Source organism: Crassostrea angulata, chromosome 2 (genome assembly GCF_025612915.1).
Source record: "Crassostrea angulata isolate pt1a10 chromosome 2, ASM2561291v2, whole genome shotgun sequence".
Taxonomy (NCBI): Eukaryota; Metazoa; Mollusca; class Bivalvia; order Ostreida; family Ostreidae; genus Magallana; species Magallana angulata.
In genome coordinates this window covers 51,217,935-51,235,696 of record NC_069112.1, presented here as the reverse complement: position 1 = coordinate 51,235,696, position 17,762 = coordinate 51,217,935, and the positions used below count along the sequence as shown (strand labels likewise).

The window sequence follows — 17,762 nt, the reverse complement described above, 5'->3', positions numbered from 1 at the left end:
TCAAATTAAATAAAGCCTATTTTTGCATTGGCTATTTTATCATTAAAGAAATTATAATACACTGACTAAACCAAAGCTATTTCTGCCATTATTTTTAGTTTTTGCAGTAACAATTATGTTTTATCAGGCAAACAGAATATGTTAAATCAAAATATTATTTAATATTTCATGTACAATTGACAAAGTTTGACCAAAATGACATGAAAAATAATACTTCTTTTTTATCTGTAAAATATTCTCTATTAGTAATTTTTTGTAAAAATTGTATTTGTGTCATATCGTTGTGAGAGAGAGAGAGGAGAGAGAGAGAGAGAGAGAGAGCAGTTAGTTTATGTACAAGAAAATTACACTCATACTAAGTTTTTCCCTTCTCTATAAACATATCTTTTATTGTTATACTTTCATGTTAAAAACTGAAATCTGATTGGTTTAGACGCAGTTCATAATCTGTTCTATTACCCTCAGCGTTAGCAATACACTTAGCAACGTGTAACATTACGAACTGTTACCCTCCCAAACAGGCACTATTTATATAATAACACATCAGTTGAAAAAAAAATCTTTCAATTACAAGTTTTAAATACATAAAGAATCAAAATTAACTTAATTCTTTTACCAACAGTTATTATTATTTTTTATCAAAGAAACCAGTGCGTTTTCCCTTTTAAAGGTTAGATCAGGAAATTTAAACATCGTTGACATTGCTCAATTCATGCAATTAAACTCTTTGTTGACCCGAATGACTAGTTATGTAAACATTTGTAAATTTTCAGATCACTATGCACATTAACCATTAGCTTGTTTTGTCTGTGACTTAGTATTTATGAGCCACATTACCACTTTCTCAGCGATCCGTCCCCTGTGGGTCACATTGTTCTCCGCAGTAGAAATTTCATTTTCAAGCATAATTGGAAACAAGTATTCTCAAAATTAAAATATTTCTCATTCATTACCTTTAATCTGCCAATGAGAAATGATTGTTTAATTCGGTCTGCATTTTTACCATCAGAAATTATTTGATACGCACGCACTAGTTTAGCACGTTTCCATTTTTATTCAAATGAAGAAATTATTTGTGATTCTCCGCGATGATCATATTCACGTAGTTTACATTTTGTTTAAACAGTACACATGACATACACTACGTTATGCTAACAGTTAACTCTCTTTATAAGTGGTATATACTACATCAAGCTACAGTTTAATATTTCTGAACATGTCATACATTTGTACCGAACGCGTGCTTATATAAATGTACTTTCAAATGAAATGCTGAGTATCACTTATTCCAGTTGAAAAAATAGCATTATTTTCGTTGCTTTTAAAAGGCAAACTGATGCACAAGTGCTTGAGGACAGGATTGAGCCCCCCCCCCCCCCCCCGCCCAAATATATAGACCCCCGGGACTTTATTTTTCTTATTTTATTATTAAATTATCCTTTTATGACATATTTCTAATCTAATTTATTCATTCATTGCCCAAAATTACATAAAACAAACATTTAAAAAAAAGATCAGACCCTCTGTACATATAATACAAGTATTTGGTAATTTTGGGCAATGAATGTATAAAATAGATTAGAGATGTGTCATAAAAGGATTATTTAATAAACCAGAAAAATATAAGTCCCGGGGTCTATAATCTTGGGGGGGGGGGGGGTCGATCCTGTCCTCAAGCCCCTGTGAACTGATGATCCATACTGCTGATTATGAATGGAAACAGAGGAGTTGTCAAGAATACAAAAACGACTCCTAGTTTAATTTTATACATACATGTGTATGTGGTACTGGTTTTGAGGATATTGGTTAATTTGACAACATGGAATTAATTACAACGAGAAGGAATCAATTTAATCAGAAAATTCAAGAAGTGATGAGCATGATCAAAATTATTTTTTTTTACAAAAATATGTAAAGCGCCTTAAGCTGTCTTTCAGTGATGGGTGGCCGTAATCTATTTCCGTGTCAGATTGACCCACTGTTGTCAATTTAAGTTTCCTTGTCAGATTTCCCGACCTCTGTCGTTATGGAGGCTTCATTGTTTACTGAACTCTCAACTTGGCCAGAGTTATCTCCCTCTGCTGGATCTGGGGCCTCCTCGTCTGTATTTAGTGAGTCCTGATCAGAACCTCCCTCCAGTTTTGGGTCCGCCTTCTGTGTGTCGGTGTTCTCATATACCTGGTCACCCTCGCCGGCCGGTGTCACGCCGCTGTCGCCAGCCTTATCATTCCACATTAGAACTTTATCCGTCTGAACGTCCATGCGTGAGATTTCTGAAGCAATAAAAACATCCATCATACATCATACTGTTCTAAACTTGTGTCAAAAAGAGTTTGGTTTTTTTTTGTTGGTTTAAAAGCATTTATTACGTACGACTTTTACTCTCATTCCCGAATTCGCGGTTACGAAAGTCCTTGTTTCGTTTCCTTCTTCTTCTATGGAGATACAAAAAACAATATATGTTAACTGCATGTTTAATTAAACCTTTGATGCCCAATCTACGACATACATGTACTGTATTGCTGGCAAAAGAAGATTTTAAAAATTAAAAATCGATCTTTCCCAAATATTTTACACATAAACTATTTATTATGTCCACATTTACACTAAAGCTGATGAGAGCCTCGGTACTGTACCTTTTGATGAGAACGAGGATCAGGACGAGGATCAAGAGGATGATGAACAGAACGCCCACCACCACGGCCCCCACGATGGTCGGGATATCCCCACCCTCTTCCTTCAGAACCACCTCTGGAAGAAGAAACCATCAGCGTGAACTGACGTCATTACGCGCGCTAGTCACCGAAAACTTTATTGTGTGTGTGTGTCTATATATATATTCCCTTACAGAATTATTGATAATTTAAGGTAGTACAAAACAGATAAGCTAAATTTTTCCTATCATTCAATATTTCTTAAATTTTTTTCTTTGGAATGAAATCATTTAATACGTAAAATTTGAAAAAAAAATCCGACCTCACAGCTTTTGCCCACATTGCCCCAAATCTACCACTGGAATCTCCTATCGGTGGAGTGTAAAATGAAATAGTCATTGTTATAATTTTCTATGCCATTAAGTTATTTTTCAAGATATTACAAATATTTGTGCTGCTATTTAAACAGGAGACCTTCTTGTTACTTAAAAATACTGAAATAAATTCTAACTGGTAACTTAAGATAATTTCTCATGCAATATAATGTAAACCTAGTGCTTGTGAATACTCATTTAAGACGAAAATTTGCAGCACTTAACGGTAGCTAAAAAGAAAATGTATCATTCAAATTTGAATTAAATTTAACAGTATGATTGGCATGACCCTGTAATTAAAATATATCAAAATAAAGAAAATTTAACCATTGGTTTTAGATTAATCAAGGTTTAAGTATGTTTGACGGAGGTATAAATTGATAAAAATCCTAGATGACGTCATCATATTTGGCCTTTGACCTGTTCATATGACCTTGAAATTTGTTCGACAGAAAGAACACAAGTTACGCATTTTTAAATGGGATAAGGCTAAATTGCACAAAAATCATAGTTATGAACACGGTGCCATCCAAATGTATGTTTCAAAATTATTGAAATACGTTGTAACCTAAATTTATTTGGCCGTGAGTAATTGATGGGTATGATTTATCTTTTTCTTAAGATAATGGACTGAAATTAATTTTTACATTATATTAAGTCATTATTTTGTGTATTTCAGAAAATATTTCAAATAAATAATTTCAGGGGTGTTTCGTACTACCTTAAATCGAAAATATAGCAACTGCATGCGCACATTAGGTTTGTCGTCCATTTATTACACTTCAAAAATTTCTGGATGATTAATTCAACGCGCACACGTACCTATCGAACACTCCTCTCCCCGGAAGCCAGGTTTACATCCGGTCAAACATGTCCCATTTACGGCATCACACTGAAGTTCATTCAGACAATTTTTGTTGCAGCGACTGGTGCAGTTGATGTCATAGAAACCGTCTGAGCAGGCTATTCATAATCATAAAATATCATTCTCATTTTATTGTTTTTAATATGATGGCAAAAATAAAAAATCTCCATCCATTTATCTATTACATAGAACAAGAGTAAATAACGTTTGAGGGTTTTTTTTTATTCAAGGGATATTCATCTTATACGTTTAACAATTATATGTAACTGCGAGAATAATTTATGTTTCAATAGTATTTTAAAATCTGATTAAGGTTAGACTTGTAAAATTACTGCTCAACGAAACCCTGCGAGTATATACATGTAGCGTACGGTACAGAAGCGGGTGGTGTCCCAGTCTAATTTTAATAACACTGCAATGGTAAATCTGTATTTATTTACTACTGTTTCCTACTTTTGTTCCATTTTCATTTTTTTTCCATTATTTTCTCCGTTTGATTTCTAACTGTTACTGATGGTTATTCTTCATTTCATTTTAATTTCAAACTTCTACAATATGTAAATAGATGTATTTGAGCTAGGGTTTACTAGTATCTTAAATTTCAGTATATTACTGACACAGACGATTTGATGGATTCAAAACAAATGAATTTCTCGACAATCTAAAAGTTTTATAGCCACTACAGTATTGTGTTACGTTTAATATTTAAAAACCTCATAAAACATAGCGTTCTGTCTGTCTCGAAATAGATCCGTAATGATCGCCGACCGAGTTTTTTTTTTTCGGTCGTACGGACTAAGAGATCGATCGGAGCCGTGATTAATTTATTAAAGAACAATATTAATTTTTGAAATATGAGCTTTAGTTATTGACACTGTATTTTCATATACCTACATACGAGGGTTGTTCCAAAATAGCGTAGACAAGTGGCGTTATTCAGTTAATCGAAGACAAAGGAAGATGAAAGTGCCATAAAGGGTTCAAGAAATTTGCATTCAAATAATGTTTTAAAATCAAATATTGTTTGAGATTAAATTAGTAAAATGAATGCACGTTAGATCAGAAATTCGACATGCGGCGCAATGTAAAAAAAAAGTTAAAATCAACATAATGAAAAGAAAATTGCGTGGAAAAGTATTTTTTGAATGAAAAAATTCAAATAAAACATACATTGATATTTGATAATAATTCTATTATTTACTCAGAAAATGTTTTGGCTATAACAAAACTTTTAAATATTTTATAGATAGTTTTGTGACAAGTTGAAAAGTTAACTTGTAATAAAATGACGATGTCAGCGTTTAAGGCGGCGCAGCAGTAACTGATACAATTTTGTTAAGACCATGAAATAAATCCTAAGCGCCTTTGGAAGTAAATGAAATGAACAAAATCGATTAGAAATGTGTTTTGTGAATAAGTAGTAAAACAACATTGAAAATATTTGATCAAGTATGATGACAATAAGTGAAAAAAAGAAACCTCGAACGATATCAATGGACGTCAAAATGCAGAACGACACATTTCGGTAAGACGGACGTTAGACAACAGGTAATACATGGCAAGTTTGGAGCCGACAGATCGTTTGTACTTAGAAAATATATAAAAAAGAAGATAAAAATGTTATCGTAAACATTGTGGAGGGTTTAGCAACAACGTAAAACTGGAAATTTTCGACGTCGCACATTGCGCCGCCTGACAAAACTTGTTGTTACTGATTATTCATTTTCTCGAGAAATAAATAAAGTACAGATTTGAATTTTCAGTATTGTTTGCCAAAGTGTCATTAAAGAAAACATAGAAGTCTAATGACAAGTTATCAACAGTGCCTTGGTTTGCATAATCAATTATTTTTATTCAACTTACTTTGCATTGAAAACTTGGAAAGTTTTTGCTAAAGTTAATGGACAATAAACATAGAATAGCCCACTCATTTAATGAATGAGTTAACTTTGTCGAACAAAATGGCGGTCAATATGGCGGCGTCCCAATCGCATCTTCTCGGGCCTTTACAGCAAGCTCGGAAAAACACCTCGAATATATTAACATTACCGGATGTTAGAATTCTATACAAAATGGAGTCGCTTCCCATTGAAATAAGTATCGGCTAGACAGCTTTATAAGTCGCTTCTGTGTTATATTTTACGGTATATCATTGACTTAAATGAAGTCAAGCTTACATCTCAATACATCGTAAAATGTGTAACAGTTGTATTTATAGCAAGTTTTTTAAAAAAAAAAGGGGGGGGGGTTGTCATGGATGCCTAGGATATACATTTCAGGTGTTTTTCCTAGCCTGCCGGAAAGGCCCGAGAGGTTACCATTTGCGCGCCGTCCATGAACTAGAAGAAAATTTTTTGGCCTTAGTACCCTTAATTCAACTTCTATTTTTCATTGATTTTTCTTATATATATATATATATGCGGGTTACCATTAAGCCTCGCCCGCCTCTCGCTGCGGTCGGTTTATTAAACATCATGACATTATTAACGTTGTGAATTAAATGCAGTGCTTTGGTTTTTTTTCCCACTTGTTAATGAAATCCTTATCAAATCCTTATCAGTTATCATAGGGCGTGTGATCAACTTTTTCTCTAAAAAGTCAAATTTGTTGACTTCATCTGGAAAAAGATTTTTTGGTTTGATTTTTGTCCCTATGGAAATTCAGACGTTATGGTAAGTGGATTTTATTAAATCTCTTAATTCAAAGAATGATACTGCCTCGAAAGTGTTTAGAGTTTTCGCAATAATTGGGCAATTTGACTGGTTATTTCGCCTCAAAATGTGTTATTCCAAAATTGTCTGTTATTATGTAAAATCTAGTAAATACCTACAGAATCATAAGAAGAGAAAAATAGCTGAGGATGTAACAATAATATGTTGTACGGTGTTACCTTTGTGGCGAGCGCAGCAAGAATTACACATACATGTACTATGCATCATTGTCATCTTAGCGATATTTTGACAGTTATCAACTAACATTTAAAAAAATTGAGAGAGAAAGAGAGAGAGAGAGAAAGAGAGAGAGAGAGAGAGAGAGAGAGAGAGAGAGAGAGAGAGAGTTTTTTTAAAAAAAATTTCAAAATACATAGACTTGCTTCCCCCTAAAATCGTTCCTTACTTTTGGATAGAATTGATCAGCCTGTAAAATGTAATTTGTGTTTAATTTGGTCAAATTTGTAAACAGTAAATACAGTATCATTTTTCATTTGAACTGTGTTGTTATCTGACTTTTTTAAAAAATAATTTCCTGGTTCAAGTCTTTTTTAAATTTGATTATATATCTGAGTCTAATTACATACGTTGTATCCGGGCCCCGGGTCCCAGTTTGTGGATGTATCACATTTTCCAACTTAAAGGTTTGACAATATGAAATATCTGCATAATTTGTTTTAATTGTTTATTTTTCTGTTTATTCTATTTATATAGTTCAAAATGACCTTTATATTTTATTTCTTCACTACTTATACTTACTGTACATGCATGCAAAATAAGCTTAAAATTGGACGATATGTCAGTAAAGTGTGACTCTTGCTTTTGTGTGTGTATATAAATGCGCTTGCTATTAATATTGTTGCAAATCTTAATCGATTTTCTTGTAAATGCGAGAAAAATTCTATTATATAGATTAAATCCCCCATTGACATTATTAGACAATAAACTGTTGTTAGTCATTCCCTGTTTATAGTCTGTCTCAAGATATTTATGCAGCACAATTAAAAAAATTTAAGGTATCCGAAAATTATGTCAAAGTATAGTGAGTATTAAGCCCACATATACATTTATCTGTTATGCATCCAGATTCATTAAATCTGGGGCTATTATGGATCGGATACCTTAAATAAAAATACACATATCCTGTGAAAGAAGTGCAATTAAAATCGATGAAAGGGAAAATATCCAAGATATTTTCATTGATACATTGTCATTTTTCACTTGGAAAATTTTACAGGAACGAAAACAGATTTTTTAAGGAGATTTATAATAGGGAATGATGACTGTCACATCTTTTCTCCATCCGGAAGTCAGTCCGAATACCTCGCACAATTTTTCAACGTTATCGCCCGGGTACATATATGTCTGTTGCAATGCAACATCCATGTAGACTCCTTTATATTTAGTTGTGTGTTGAGCGTTTCAAAGGAAAAATCTTTGAATTTTTTCATGCTTTTGAATAAACATTGTTGGAACCTTATGATATTTATAAATATCGAGTAATTAAGCAAAATGTAAATCGCGGATATCTTTGGACATAGTAATAGTATAACATTAAGGGTCTTATAGTCTAATTTGGCTACATCGATCAGTGAACATGATTTAGCTGTAAACGATTCACTCGATATTACATATGTATATGTAGTTAGTTTCAAACCCAATACCAATATCGGATTCCTTTGAAATAGTACCGATAACAAGTAAAAAGAATACTAGTAATAGAATTGTGACGTTAAAAAAGGGGTTCGGTCCAATTGACCTGAAAATGACTTGCATAATTTTTATACTTACATATACATGTATAACATGCATGTATAAAAATTTATAAAAATCAAATCATTAATTGATTATTAATAAGGTACATATGCAAATCGAACATAAGCGAAACACAACACATACCCGCGCACTGAGGCCCAGTCCATCCCGTCTTACAGCCGTCCCAGCATTCCCCGTTATCCTGTCGACACTTGAGAGTTCCACATCCGGTGCTACACGTATCCGTACAGTTTGCCCCGTAATGACCATCCACGCATGCGTCGCAGACACCGGAAGTTCGTTCACACGTCTGGATACAGTGACTGTTGCACGCCGAGTCACACTTGTCTCCGAAGTATCCTGGAACACAACCGGCGCTGCAGTAGCCGGAGTCTCTTATGCATTTCTTTTCATTGCAATGTTCATTACAGGTTAGGTCACACATGTCGCCATAGAAACCATGTGTACACCCAAGATTACAAAACCCCATGTCAATGCTACACTGGTCATATAAACAGTTGTCTGGACAGGGATGCTGACACGTCTGGCCGTAGAATCCTTGTATACACCCGTCCGAACACCGCCCGTCTGTGACGTCACAGACGCCTCGATTACAGTTGGTGCTACAGCTCTCACATCTTCCATTCAGCAAGAATGTTCCTTCTTCACACCCTGAAATGAGCGGAAAATATCAAGTCCGTCACTGGTTAAACGAATTAAAGAAAAAGGAATTATTCTTTGAGTTGAAGCGGAAGTAGTAAATGAAAATCAAATATCCCTTCCGGCTTCCTAAATTTTTGTTTTATGACTTCCTGTTTTGAACTCTGTACTGTTCTCTAAGACTTTTGTTACATGACAATAGGGTATATACAGCAGAGACAGAACGCTGTGAGTGAATCTTGTCGAAGTCGACGAGTGAAGATCGAGGACTATAAGGTAAATCTTAAGTGCCTGAAAAAGGCTTTCGATACCTAATAATAAAGCTTAGTACCGATATTAAATTCGACTTGACAATATTTATATTTTAGTTGGGGGGAGAACACGATTATAGTGCAGTTATACTTATACGCAGTAACAAGCGTTCGCACTATAGAGAAAACTCAAAAGAAAGGAATAGTGTAAATAGTATTGATTAAAATCTGTAACTGAGAAAACTGATTTATTCTTCAAATCTCAAGTACAGCAGCCGCGTAATAAAAAGAACTCAAATCCGTTACAGGTGATAATTTTCGTCCGGGCGTGATCAAATCCAGTAAAGCCCAAAGGGTTCTATGATAGATTTGATAATGCAAAGTCAAAGAAAATTGTCAAATCCAATAAAACCCTTCGGGCTTTATGATAGATTTGATCATGCCCCGACCGAAATTATCACTTCATAATATTCAAAGAGTGATACTTTATTACTTATATAATTTTCAGCAATAATACGATTAAATATTTGAATATCAAAAAGCAAATCCCACTTGCTACCCAATTAAACGTCATTTGAAATTATTTAACTGTATAGTCCAAAATCGATACTGTGTTATCACAGGCAAAACACTGATAATGGAAATATTCTGGTATATATATTCGCGTTTTGTTGGTTCTATATACGATTACACCGTACATTGTTACACGGAGGATGCGGTAATTAAAAAAATATCTTCTCTCCCAAGAAATAAAAAATAATTGAAGAATATGATACTGTGCCAGTAAGAATCAAAATGATGTTGTACTTTTTGTGATTTTGAATTTTATAATAATGAGGGTAACACAGATGCATTCCTTTACAGTACCAACAAAATCTGTGTAGGGGGTACCTCCATGGTCTGTGGAGATCAAATTTAAACGTATTAAAAATAATTACGTTTTCACTCTACTCATAATACAGTCTTGAAATGCTTTCGGAGAAAAATATTTCATATACATAACATCAACTTGTGATAGAATTAAGATGTAGTGTTTGATAATAGTACAAGTCTCGTTGTCTTGTTAGGTGATTGTTCTTACCGGTAGAACTGGTAGTGAGCTGTGCTGTAGAGAGTCTTGACACGACAGCCACAAATACACACACTGCAGCTACAACGAAAGATATGCCACATACAAAATATTTCTGATGCAAAACATCAAATCGACCGCAAGCTATTGAAAACCAATTCAAAACTATTTCGGTTATATATCTATACTTATAAATTAAAACTTTTAGCCAATAAACTAAAAAACGCTTGCATCAGCGTGACTGCTTACACCTTTGGTGTCCGTAAACTATTGTAGAGTATCACCTGATAAGTAATTGTTGTATTATCTAGGCAAATTTAGAAGAAGATTTTTAAACATTAACTCAATGTATTCCTATTTAACCCCCCCCCCCCCCCACGTTGTGACCCCATCCTATCCCCGGGGATTATGATTTGAATAAACTTGAATCTATCCTACCTGAGGATGCTTCCACACAAGTTTCAGCTTTTCTGGCCAATTGGGTTTTTTTTTTTAAATATTTACTCTAGATATATATTCTTATGCTAAAATTCAAACTCCCATTGTGGCCCCATCCCATTGATTTTCTCAACTTTGAATCTACAGTACATGGGGATGCTTCCACACAAGTTTCAGCTTTCCTGGCTGATTAGTTTCTGAGAAAAAAATTTAAAAGATATTTCGCTATATATTCCTATGTAAAAAAGTAAATCCCCATCGGGGTCATGACTTTCACAACTTTGAATATACACTACCTGAGAATGTTTCCATATACAAGTTTCAGCTTTTTGGACCAATTGGTTTCTCTTTATACTCCTATGTTATTTATTTATTCAACCCCCAATTGTGGCCCCACCCTACCCCCGAGGGTCATGATTTTCACAACTACACTACATGAGGATGCTTCCACACAAGTTTCTTGAAAAGAAGATTTTTGAATATTTCTCAAAATTTTTTAATATTCCTTAATTATCTCCTCATTGAAAAAGGGTGTGGTCCTTAATTTTCACAACTGTGAAATTCCCTGTGCCTAAGAGTGTTTTGTGCCAAGTTTGGTTAAAATTTGCCGAGTGTTTCTGGAAAAGATGTTGAAAATGTGAAAAGTTTACCAACAGACGGACGACGGACGACAGACTGTGATCAGAAATGCTCATTTGAGCTTTCCGCTTTCAGGTGAGCTAAAATCTTTCACTAAAATCTTTTAAATGTATCAATCTAAAATATGAAAAATAAGAAAATATGAAATATTTCTTCTAAAAATCAATTAAACTAGACGTCAAACAATTTTGATATCTTTTCTTCGTGACTTTTAGAAATTATAAGTGTTTTTCGTGAACGATAATAACGTATGGGCGGCGGAAAGGGTAAACAGACGTTTATGCAAAACTATTTTTTTTTCTAAACATACTAAAATAAGAAACAGATCTAGACCAGCTTAAACCAAACCAACAGCCTGTTTTGCCAAATCAACAGACTACAAACAATCATTGAGGCAAAACCAACAGTCGTGCACTGAATAAACACTAAATGGCGTGCAAAAAAGCACCAGGAGAAAACATACCCACAGATTAGAATGCATTTTCTCCGAGAGAAAAACGTACCTTGAAGAAATCGTAACAAGAATTACTTGTAAATACCTGAAATACTTACAAAATCTGTTCTTATGCAATAAATAACTTATTCGATAAACACTTATTATATTTTTTTGCTTGTATCATTGTTAACATAATGACCTACATTCAAAAACTACACAATACAGGTACGTAGCATAAGTTTTTTTAAAGTGGGGGGGGGGGGGGGGCACATCCTAAAAAACGGTGCCTATGTGAATTAAAAACAGTTTTAATTCACCCACCCCTTAGATTCACCATTGTATGCATCATCTAATTTGGATATTTCTAATAACAAACGTTTTCTCGTTAACGGCCTTAAGAAGAATACATGTACATTTAAAAGAAATACAATTTGAAACAAAAGGTTGCTTATCTATTTGATATCATTTTTACGAATATTTATCAACTAAATCATTGCATTCGATTTGCTTAATAAAGTGTGAAACGGAAAAATGAAATAAAGGCTCATTTTGATTAAATAAGCTATTAAAATAACTTCTTTAAATTATTTTCCTGTTTGTAATATTCTTGGAGAAATAGTGTAGGGTAGTTGGTTGAAGCGTTTTGTTGTATTTTTCATGACTTCGAAACTTGCTTGGGATTTTATACTTATTTTTAAAAAATTCAAACATGATGTTTTTTCTGCAACATCGGTTTGCTAACCTTATCGTCTCGCTAATTTAAAAACAGCATTATTTCATTGGATCACTAACGCTCTAGGGGTCCTGCAAAGTCACCTCAGAATTCTTCTAATATCGGTGTTCGTTTACCTATGTGATTGTATATTACTGTAACTCAATCCGAATAGAGAACTGGATATGTTGTTTACTTTGATAAACTGGGACTAATGGTCAAGCATATAATGTTAATTGTGAGAAAATCTTACATTTTCAAAATAAATTTAAACTTAAATATGTATAACAGTTTTGATATTATTAAAAATAAATTAAAATTAATTGCATAAAGTATATCGTTTTTAGCTTGTGTAACACATCTATCAGGTAAATAACATAATATAACAACATAACATAACATTTTCTACATTTCATTCTATTCCGTTCCGCTTTCCATTCCGTTTTCCGTTCCGCGTTTTAGCAACACCCTTTACTCGTTTATAGCAGTTTCTTAAAGTAGGAACAACAGATGTTTTTTTTATAATCATTCTCGAAAAAACCCTGGTATTTATAAACGATATTTGAATCTAGTAATTGATACGGGCATATTCTTTAATAACTTTTAACTTTCCTTGGATTTTCCATATAAGTGTCCCAGGCATTCATACTCGTTTACAGCAGTTTAACGACACTTTGGTAGTCAAAATTCAAATTACAAACGAAATGCAGAACTTTGTTATGTAAATAAGCTAAAGTCCCCCCCTGAAAAAATCAAAGTTTTTAAATTTAGAAGGCAAAATTATTTGACATATGCCCCCTCCCCACCACAAAAATTATGGCAACTCAACCCCTCCCCCTCTCCATACAAAAAAATTGTGGATCCGCGCATGAAAGCGTTCTCTTAAGTCAAGGGACCGGAAGGTTTTTATTTTTCAGGGTACGACTCTTAGCACGCCATCTAGCGTTTATTCAGTGCATGACTGTTGGTTTTGCATCAATGATCTTTTGTTCTGCATCGGCGTCTGTTTAATTTGCATTAGAGGATGTTGGTTTTGTTTTTTTAAAGCTGGTCTGTATGTTAGTATGCAGTGGCGTCGGAAGTTAATTGAAAGTTGTGGGGGGGGGGGGGGGGGGCTAGATTTATCATCAGAAATCTTGATAAGCAAAAAAAAATGGCATTTCCCAAAATCATGAAATTCCTAATTCGTGTGTGTGTGGGGGGGGGGGGGGGGGGCGTAGTATACCTATAGCTACAATTTTCATTATCACTCTTAATATTTCCTTTCAATTCATTACATTTCACCGGAAATGTGAGGGCAGCACCTTAAAGTACTGATACAATGTACTTCATGTTTTAGAAATACCACGTTTGCTGCAATAAAAAGTGTGGGGGGGGAGGTCTTGCCCCTCCCTGATGCTATAATTTTGATAGTTAAGTGTAACTTTGCAAAAAAAAGTGGGGGGGGGGGGGGGCTAAGCCCCCTCCCCCCTAGCCCCCCCCCCCCCCCCGCTGGTTCCGACGCCTATGCAATATGTTTTTAAAAATTTGCTATTCGTTTTGTATAAACGTCTTTTTTACCCTTTCTGCCGTCCATGATAACGCTCCTGCGGCCGATAATAATAAAATATTACGTTCCTTGTATATTTTGCCTATCTCTGATTCATTAGTTATATTTGATTAAAGGATAATGATTCATAAATTGGTAACATGAAGATTTATTGGGCTTGCCGAGCGATTAATACACCATTTCGACGAAATAAAAAGCATTGATGAAACAGACCTTGAATCAATTTTTTCGTCTCTATTTTTTTTTTCGTAGAGCTTAATAATCACTCAAATGGTAAAACAGAAAATATGAATAGTCATGTTTGTTGACATGCACAAAGCGAATGTTTGTAAATTTGAACTGACTCGATGAAGAAAAAGTAACATTTTTATAGATGTAGAGCTCCATAAAAAGATATTCAGGTTCTAAATTTAAAAAAAAATTGTTTTTGCTTCTGTCTGGAATAGGAGGGAGGCATCATAATTTATCCAATTTTAAATGTAACTGATTGATAACAGCCTCCCTAGCGTAAAGCGCCTATTTACAAACTCGTCATTTTCAATGATTAGATAAATTATTTGATTTATGCTTGCAGTTTGAACGATTTGTTGATTTTATGTTATTGAAGTAATTGAGATAAATAAACTTGTTTCTTATATGTACAAAAAAATATTATGAAACTCCTTCGTCTCTTCAGATTTGCGAGGAAATCAGAATGATGAATCTTATATGTGATGAATACCTTCGTGGATATGCCTCATCTTTACAATTTGGGTTATCAAAACTAAATTAGAAATATAACAATCTTAACCTTACTGTACGTTTTGAACAAAATAAGACAGTTACCTTTAGCCTGGTCCATGTTCCTAGTATCTGCCTGGGACTCTCACCCCTCAGCACATCGTTTTTATTGCTCTATAAGGAAAGTAAAATGTGAACTAATCAATCTTTGTTTTATTATGCAAACTTCAAGGTCATAGAAGTTGGGTTTAGTTTGTTTCTTAGTTTGTTTTAGTTGTTTAGTTTGACACTTCACCACAGCAATCTTTTGAACGCATGGACCATCCGCCCACACACACACACACACACACACACACACGCGCGCGCGCACACACACACACACACAATCTGTCAAAGTTCTTATTCATTGTGTCAACCCAGTCGTATTTGTCCAATTCCAAAATTAGACGCATTAATGTTATAATATATGCAACAGAGATCTGAAAGCAAAATCCGGGGCGAGAGGCGTGGCTGACATTCGTCGACTTTTGGCAAAGACTGTATATCTACTGCCAATCAATATATATGCACAGATAATATAAATTTATAAGGTGTAACCAAAAGTCATACATGTATAGGAACATATCTAGAATACTAGCATATAATCATAGAACGTTTACTTTTTAATAAAGGAAGTTAAATCCTGTTTTACTTACCTAACCTTCCTGTAGATAGTCTCAGGTGTTACATCATTAGAAATTCAACAGAGAAGAAGAATTTAGCGTAAAGCCGTGGCTTGATTAATCATCTGTCTTAATTGCTTAAATTATTTGGATGACTGAGCTTTTAACCTGAAGAGAAGTTGTATTGAACGGAATTTGTAAAAACAGGATTTGTTATTCATATTGTGTACCATACATCAAAAATAGTTTTGAAAACATGTTTCTTTTTTTCATTTAACGTTCTATGCGTGTTGATAGATAAAGTAGATGTGTGGATCCGCTAGCTTTTCATTTTTCGGTACAGAAGGTTAAGATAATCTTAAATAGCTAAATCTCTGATGGAGAGAACTATTGTAGGCTATTTTTGGGTGCTGTTCAATCCATATTCACTTATATGCTTATATGTATATTTTTGAATAAAATACTTCGTAGACTAATAGCTTAATAATATCGGTACCGGTGACTTGCTTTTTTAGAGAGAGAGAGAGAGAGAGAGAGAGAGAGAGAGAGAGAGAGAGAGAGAGAGAGAGAGAGAGAGAGAGAGAGAAATAGTGAGATCAAAAAGAGAGAAATCAAACTACATGTATGCATCAAACTATGAACTTTTTACAGTTACTATATTATAGTCTGTCCCAAGTTATTGCTTCCATCAATTTTTGATGATTTTTAATAAAAATACACATACCTGTGAAAGATATACAATTGAAATCGGTGAAAGGGAATATATCCAAGATATCTTCATTGAACAATTATCCCGTTTCACTCAGAACGAAAACAATTTTCTTACGGAGATTTGTAATGGGAAATGTTTACATCTTTTCTCCATTCGGAATACACTCCGAATACATCGTGCAATTTTTTAACATTATCATCCGGGCTTATTAATGGCTGATGCAATGCAAAATCTCCGTAGACTTTCAATTTTTGGATGTGTATTGAAACCTGAAGCGGTAGAGGGGGCGTTTCAAAACAGATAATCTGGACATTTTTCATATTAGTGGATGAACGTAGTTTGAACACAAAGGTATTTACTATTATTGAAATATCAAGCAAAAAGTGGTGAAAGCAAAAACTCGGGACAGAGAATAACATAAAGTAATTGTAGGGAATCGTTGATATTATTTCCCGTTTTTCGCGTCATGGCTGAATTGGTATGGAGGGTAATCGTGTTCAAAAATCCAGACATGTAAACTTGTAAATCCGAATATGCAATCGTGTTGATGTGTGAGCCTGAGCATGAATATGTGTAATTCTGATCGTGTAACCTATAAAACTCGGGCATAAACACGTGTAAGATTTGACTCAGCTCCTTCGCGTGATGCACATTTTGCAACTTTATTGTTTACATTAGTTAATTAAACCTTCAACTTTGCACACTTTCAATCCGTAGTTTCTGCGTTTGTAACTTCAGGTTCGGCTATAGCACATCTGACATGATACAAATTGACAAATGTAAAGTCTACAAGTTTGTCGAATTTTGACATGACCTTATATTGCAACTGCCTTGCTGCGGGAAAAGGCATGCCGTAACCGCCGGACCGGAATGAACGAAAAATAAACATAATATTCAGCTAAACTGTTGCAATAAGCTTTTAATGAACGACACCCTTTCTATCGAAAACACCGATATTATTTTTAGAGAAAAAAAATTGAGGTATGATTGAAACTGGACCAAATAGGAAGAGGTTCATGTAGAAAAAAAAATCGTTGCCGATGTGACGAATGCGCCAATTTTTGAAATGCGTACTCTTTTCTAGATATGAGACGGATCAAGAAATTTTCTAAGGGGGTAAATATATTTTGAGCGGCATAGGGTTCGAAGACCGCCGTGAGGTCCCATGTAACTCCATTGCTTCTGAATTCTAAGAATTTTGAGAGTGAATTTTTAACCGGGTTTCCGATTATTGAAATAGTAAATATTGCAGACGGCCGAGTGGCTGTCAAAAAGGTACCCTTATTGTACCGATAACTCCTCGAACAGTTTTCAAGATAGGAAGTTGTTCTTTTGCAGATCATTTATACATATATATCAGAAGTATGCAAATTGCTAGGATTTTGATTTCTGATAATTTATAAAAATATCAGCTGTTGAACTTAGTCATTTTTGGGCAAAAACATTGCATATAGAGTACCCCATTTTTACTCTTGTTATTTTTCTGAATTAGTTAGAATAAACGACCTGCAAGGATTTGGTAATTTTTCGCGGAAAAATTTATGTTACTTTACAT

At 34.2% G+C, this 17,762-nt stretch overlaps 1 protein-coding gene across 2 annotated transcripts; it reads right to left on the bottom strand.

Moving 5' to 3' along the window:
* Positions 1-1,710: 1,710 nt before the first annotated feature.
* LOC128173189 (multiple epidermal growth factor-like domains protein 10) lies at positions 1,711-15,862 on the bottom strand. 2 transcript variants are annotated; one of them, XM_052838912.1, is made up of 8 exons: positions 15,529-15,862; positions 14,939-15,007; positions 10,352-10,420; positions 8,504-9,031; positions 3,851-3,991; positions 2,637-2,751; positions 2,374-2,432; positions 1,711-2,273 (listed from the first exon to the last, which is right to left on the bottom strand). In XM_052838912.1, exons 2-8 carry the CDS (start codon positions 14,952-14,954, stop codon positions 1,990-1,992), a joined length of 1,212 nt encoding a protein of 403 aa, XP_052694872.1. In that variant the 5' UTR covers positions 14,955-15,007; positions 15,529-15,862; the 3' UTR covers positions 1,711-1,989. The 2 variants fall into 2 exon arrangements, with proteins under 2 accessions (XP_052694872.1, XP_052694871.1); XM_052838911.1 differs by having other exon boundaries at positions 1,715-2,273; positions 2,374-2,435; positions 15,529-15,858.
* Positions 15,863-17,762: the final 1,900 nt, after the last annotated feature.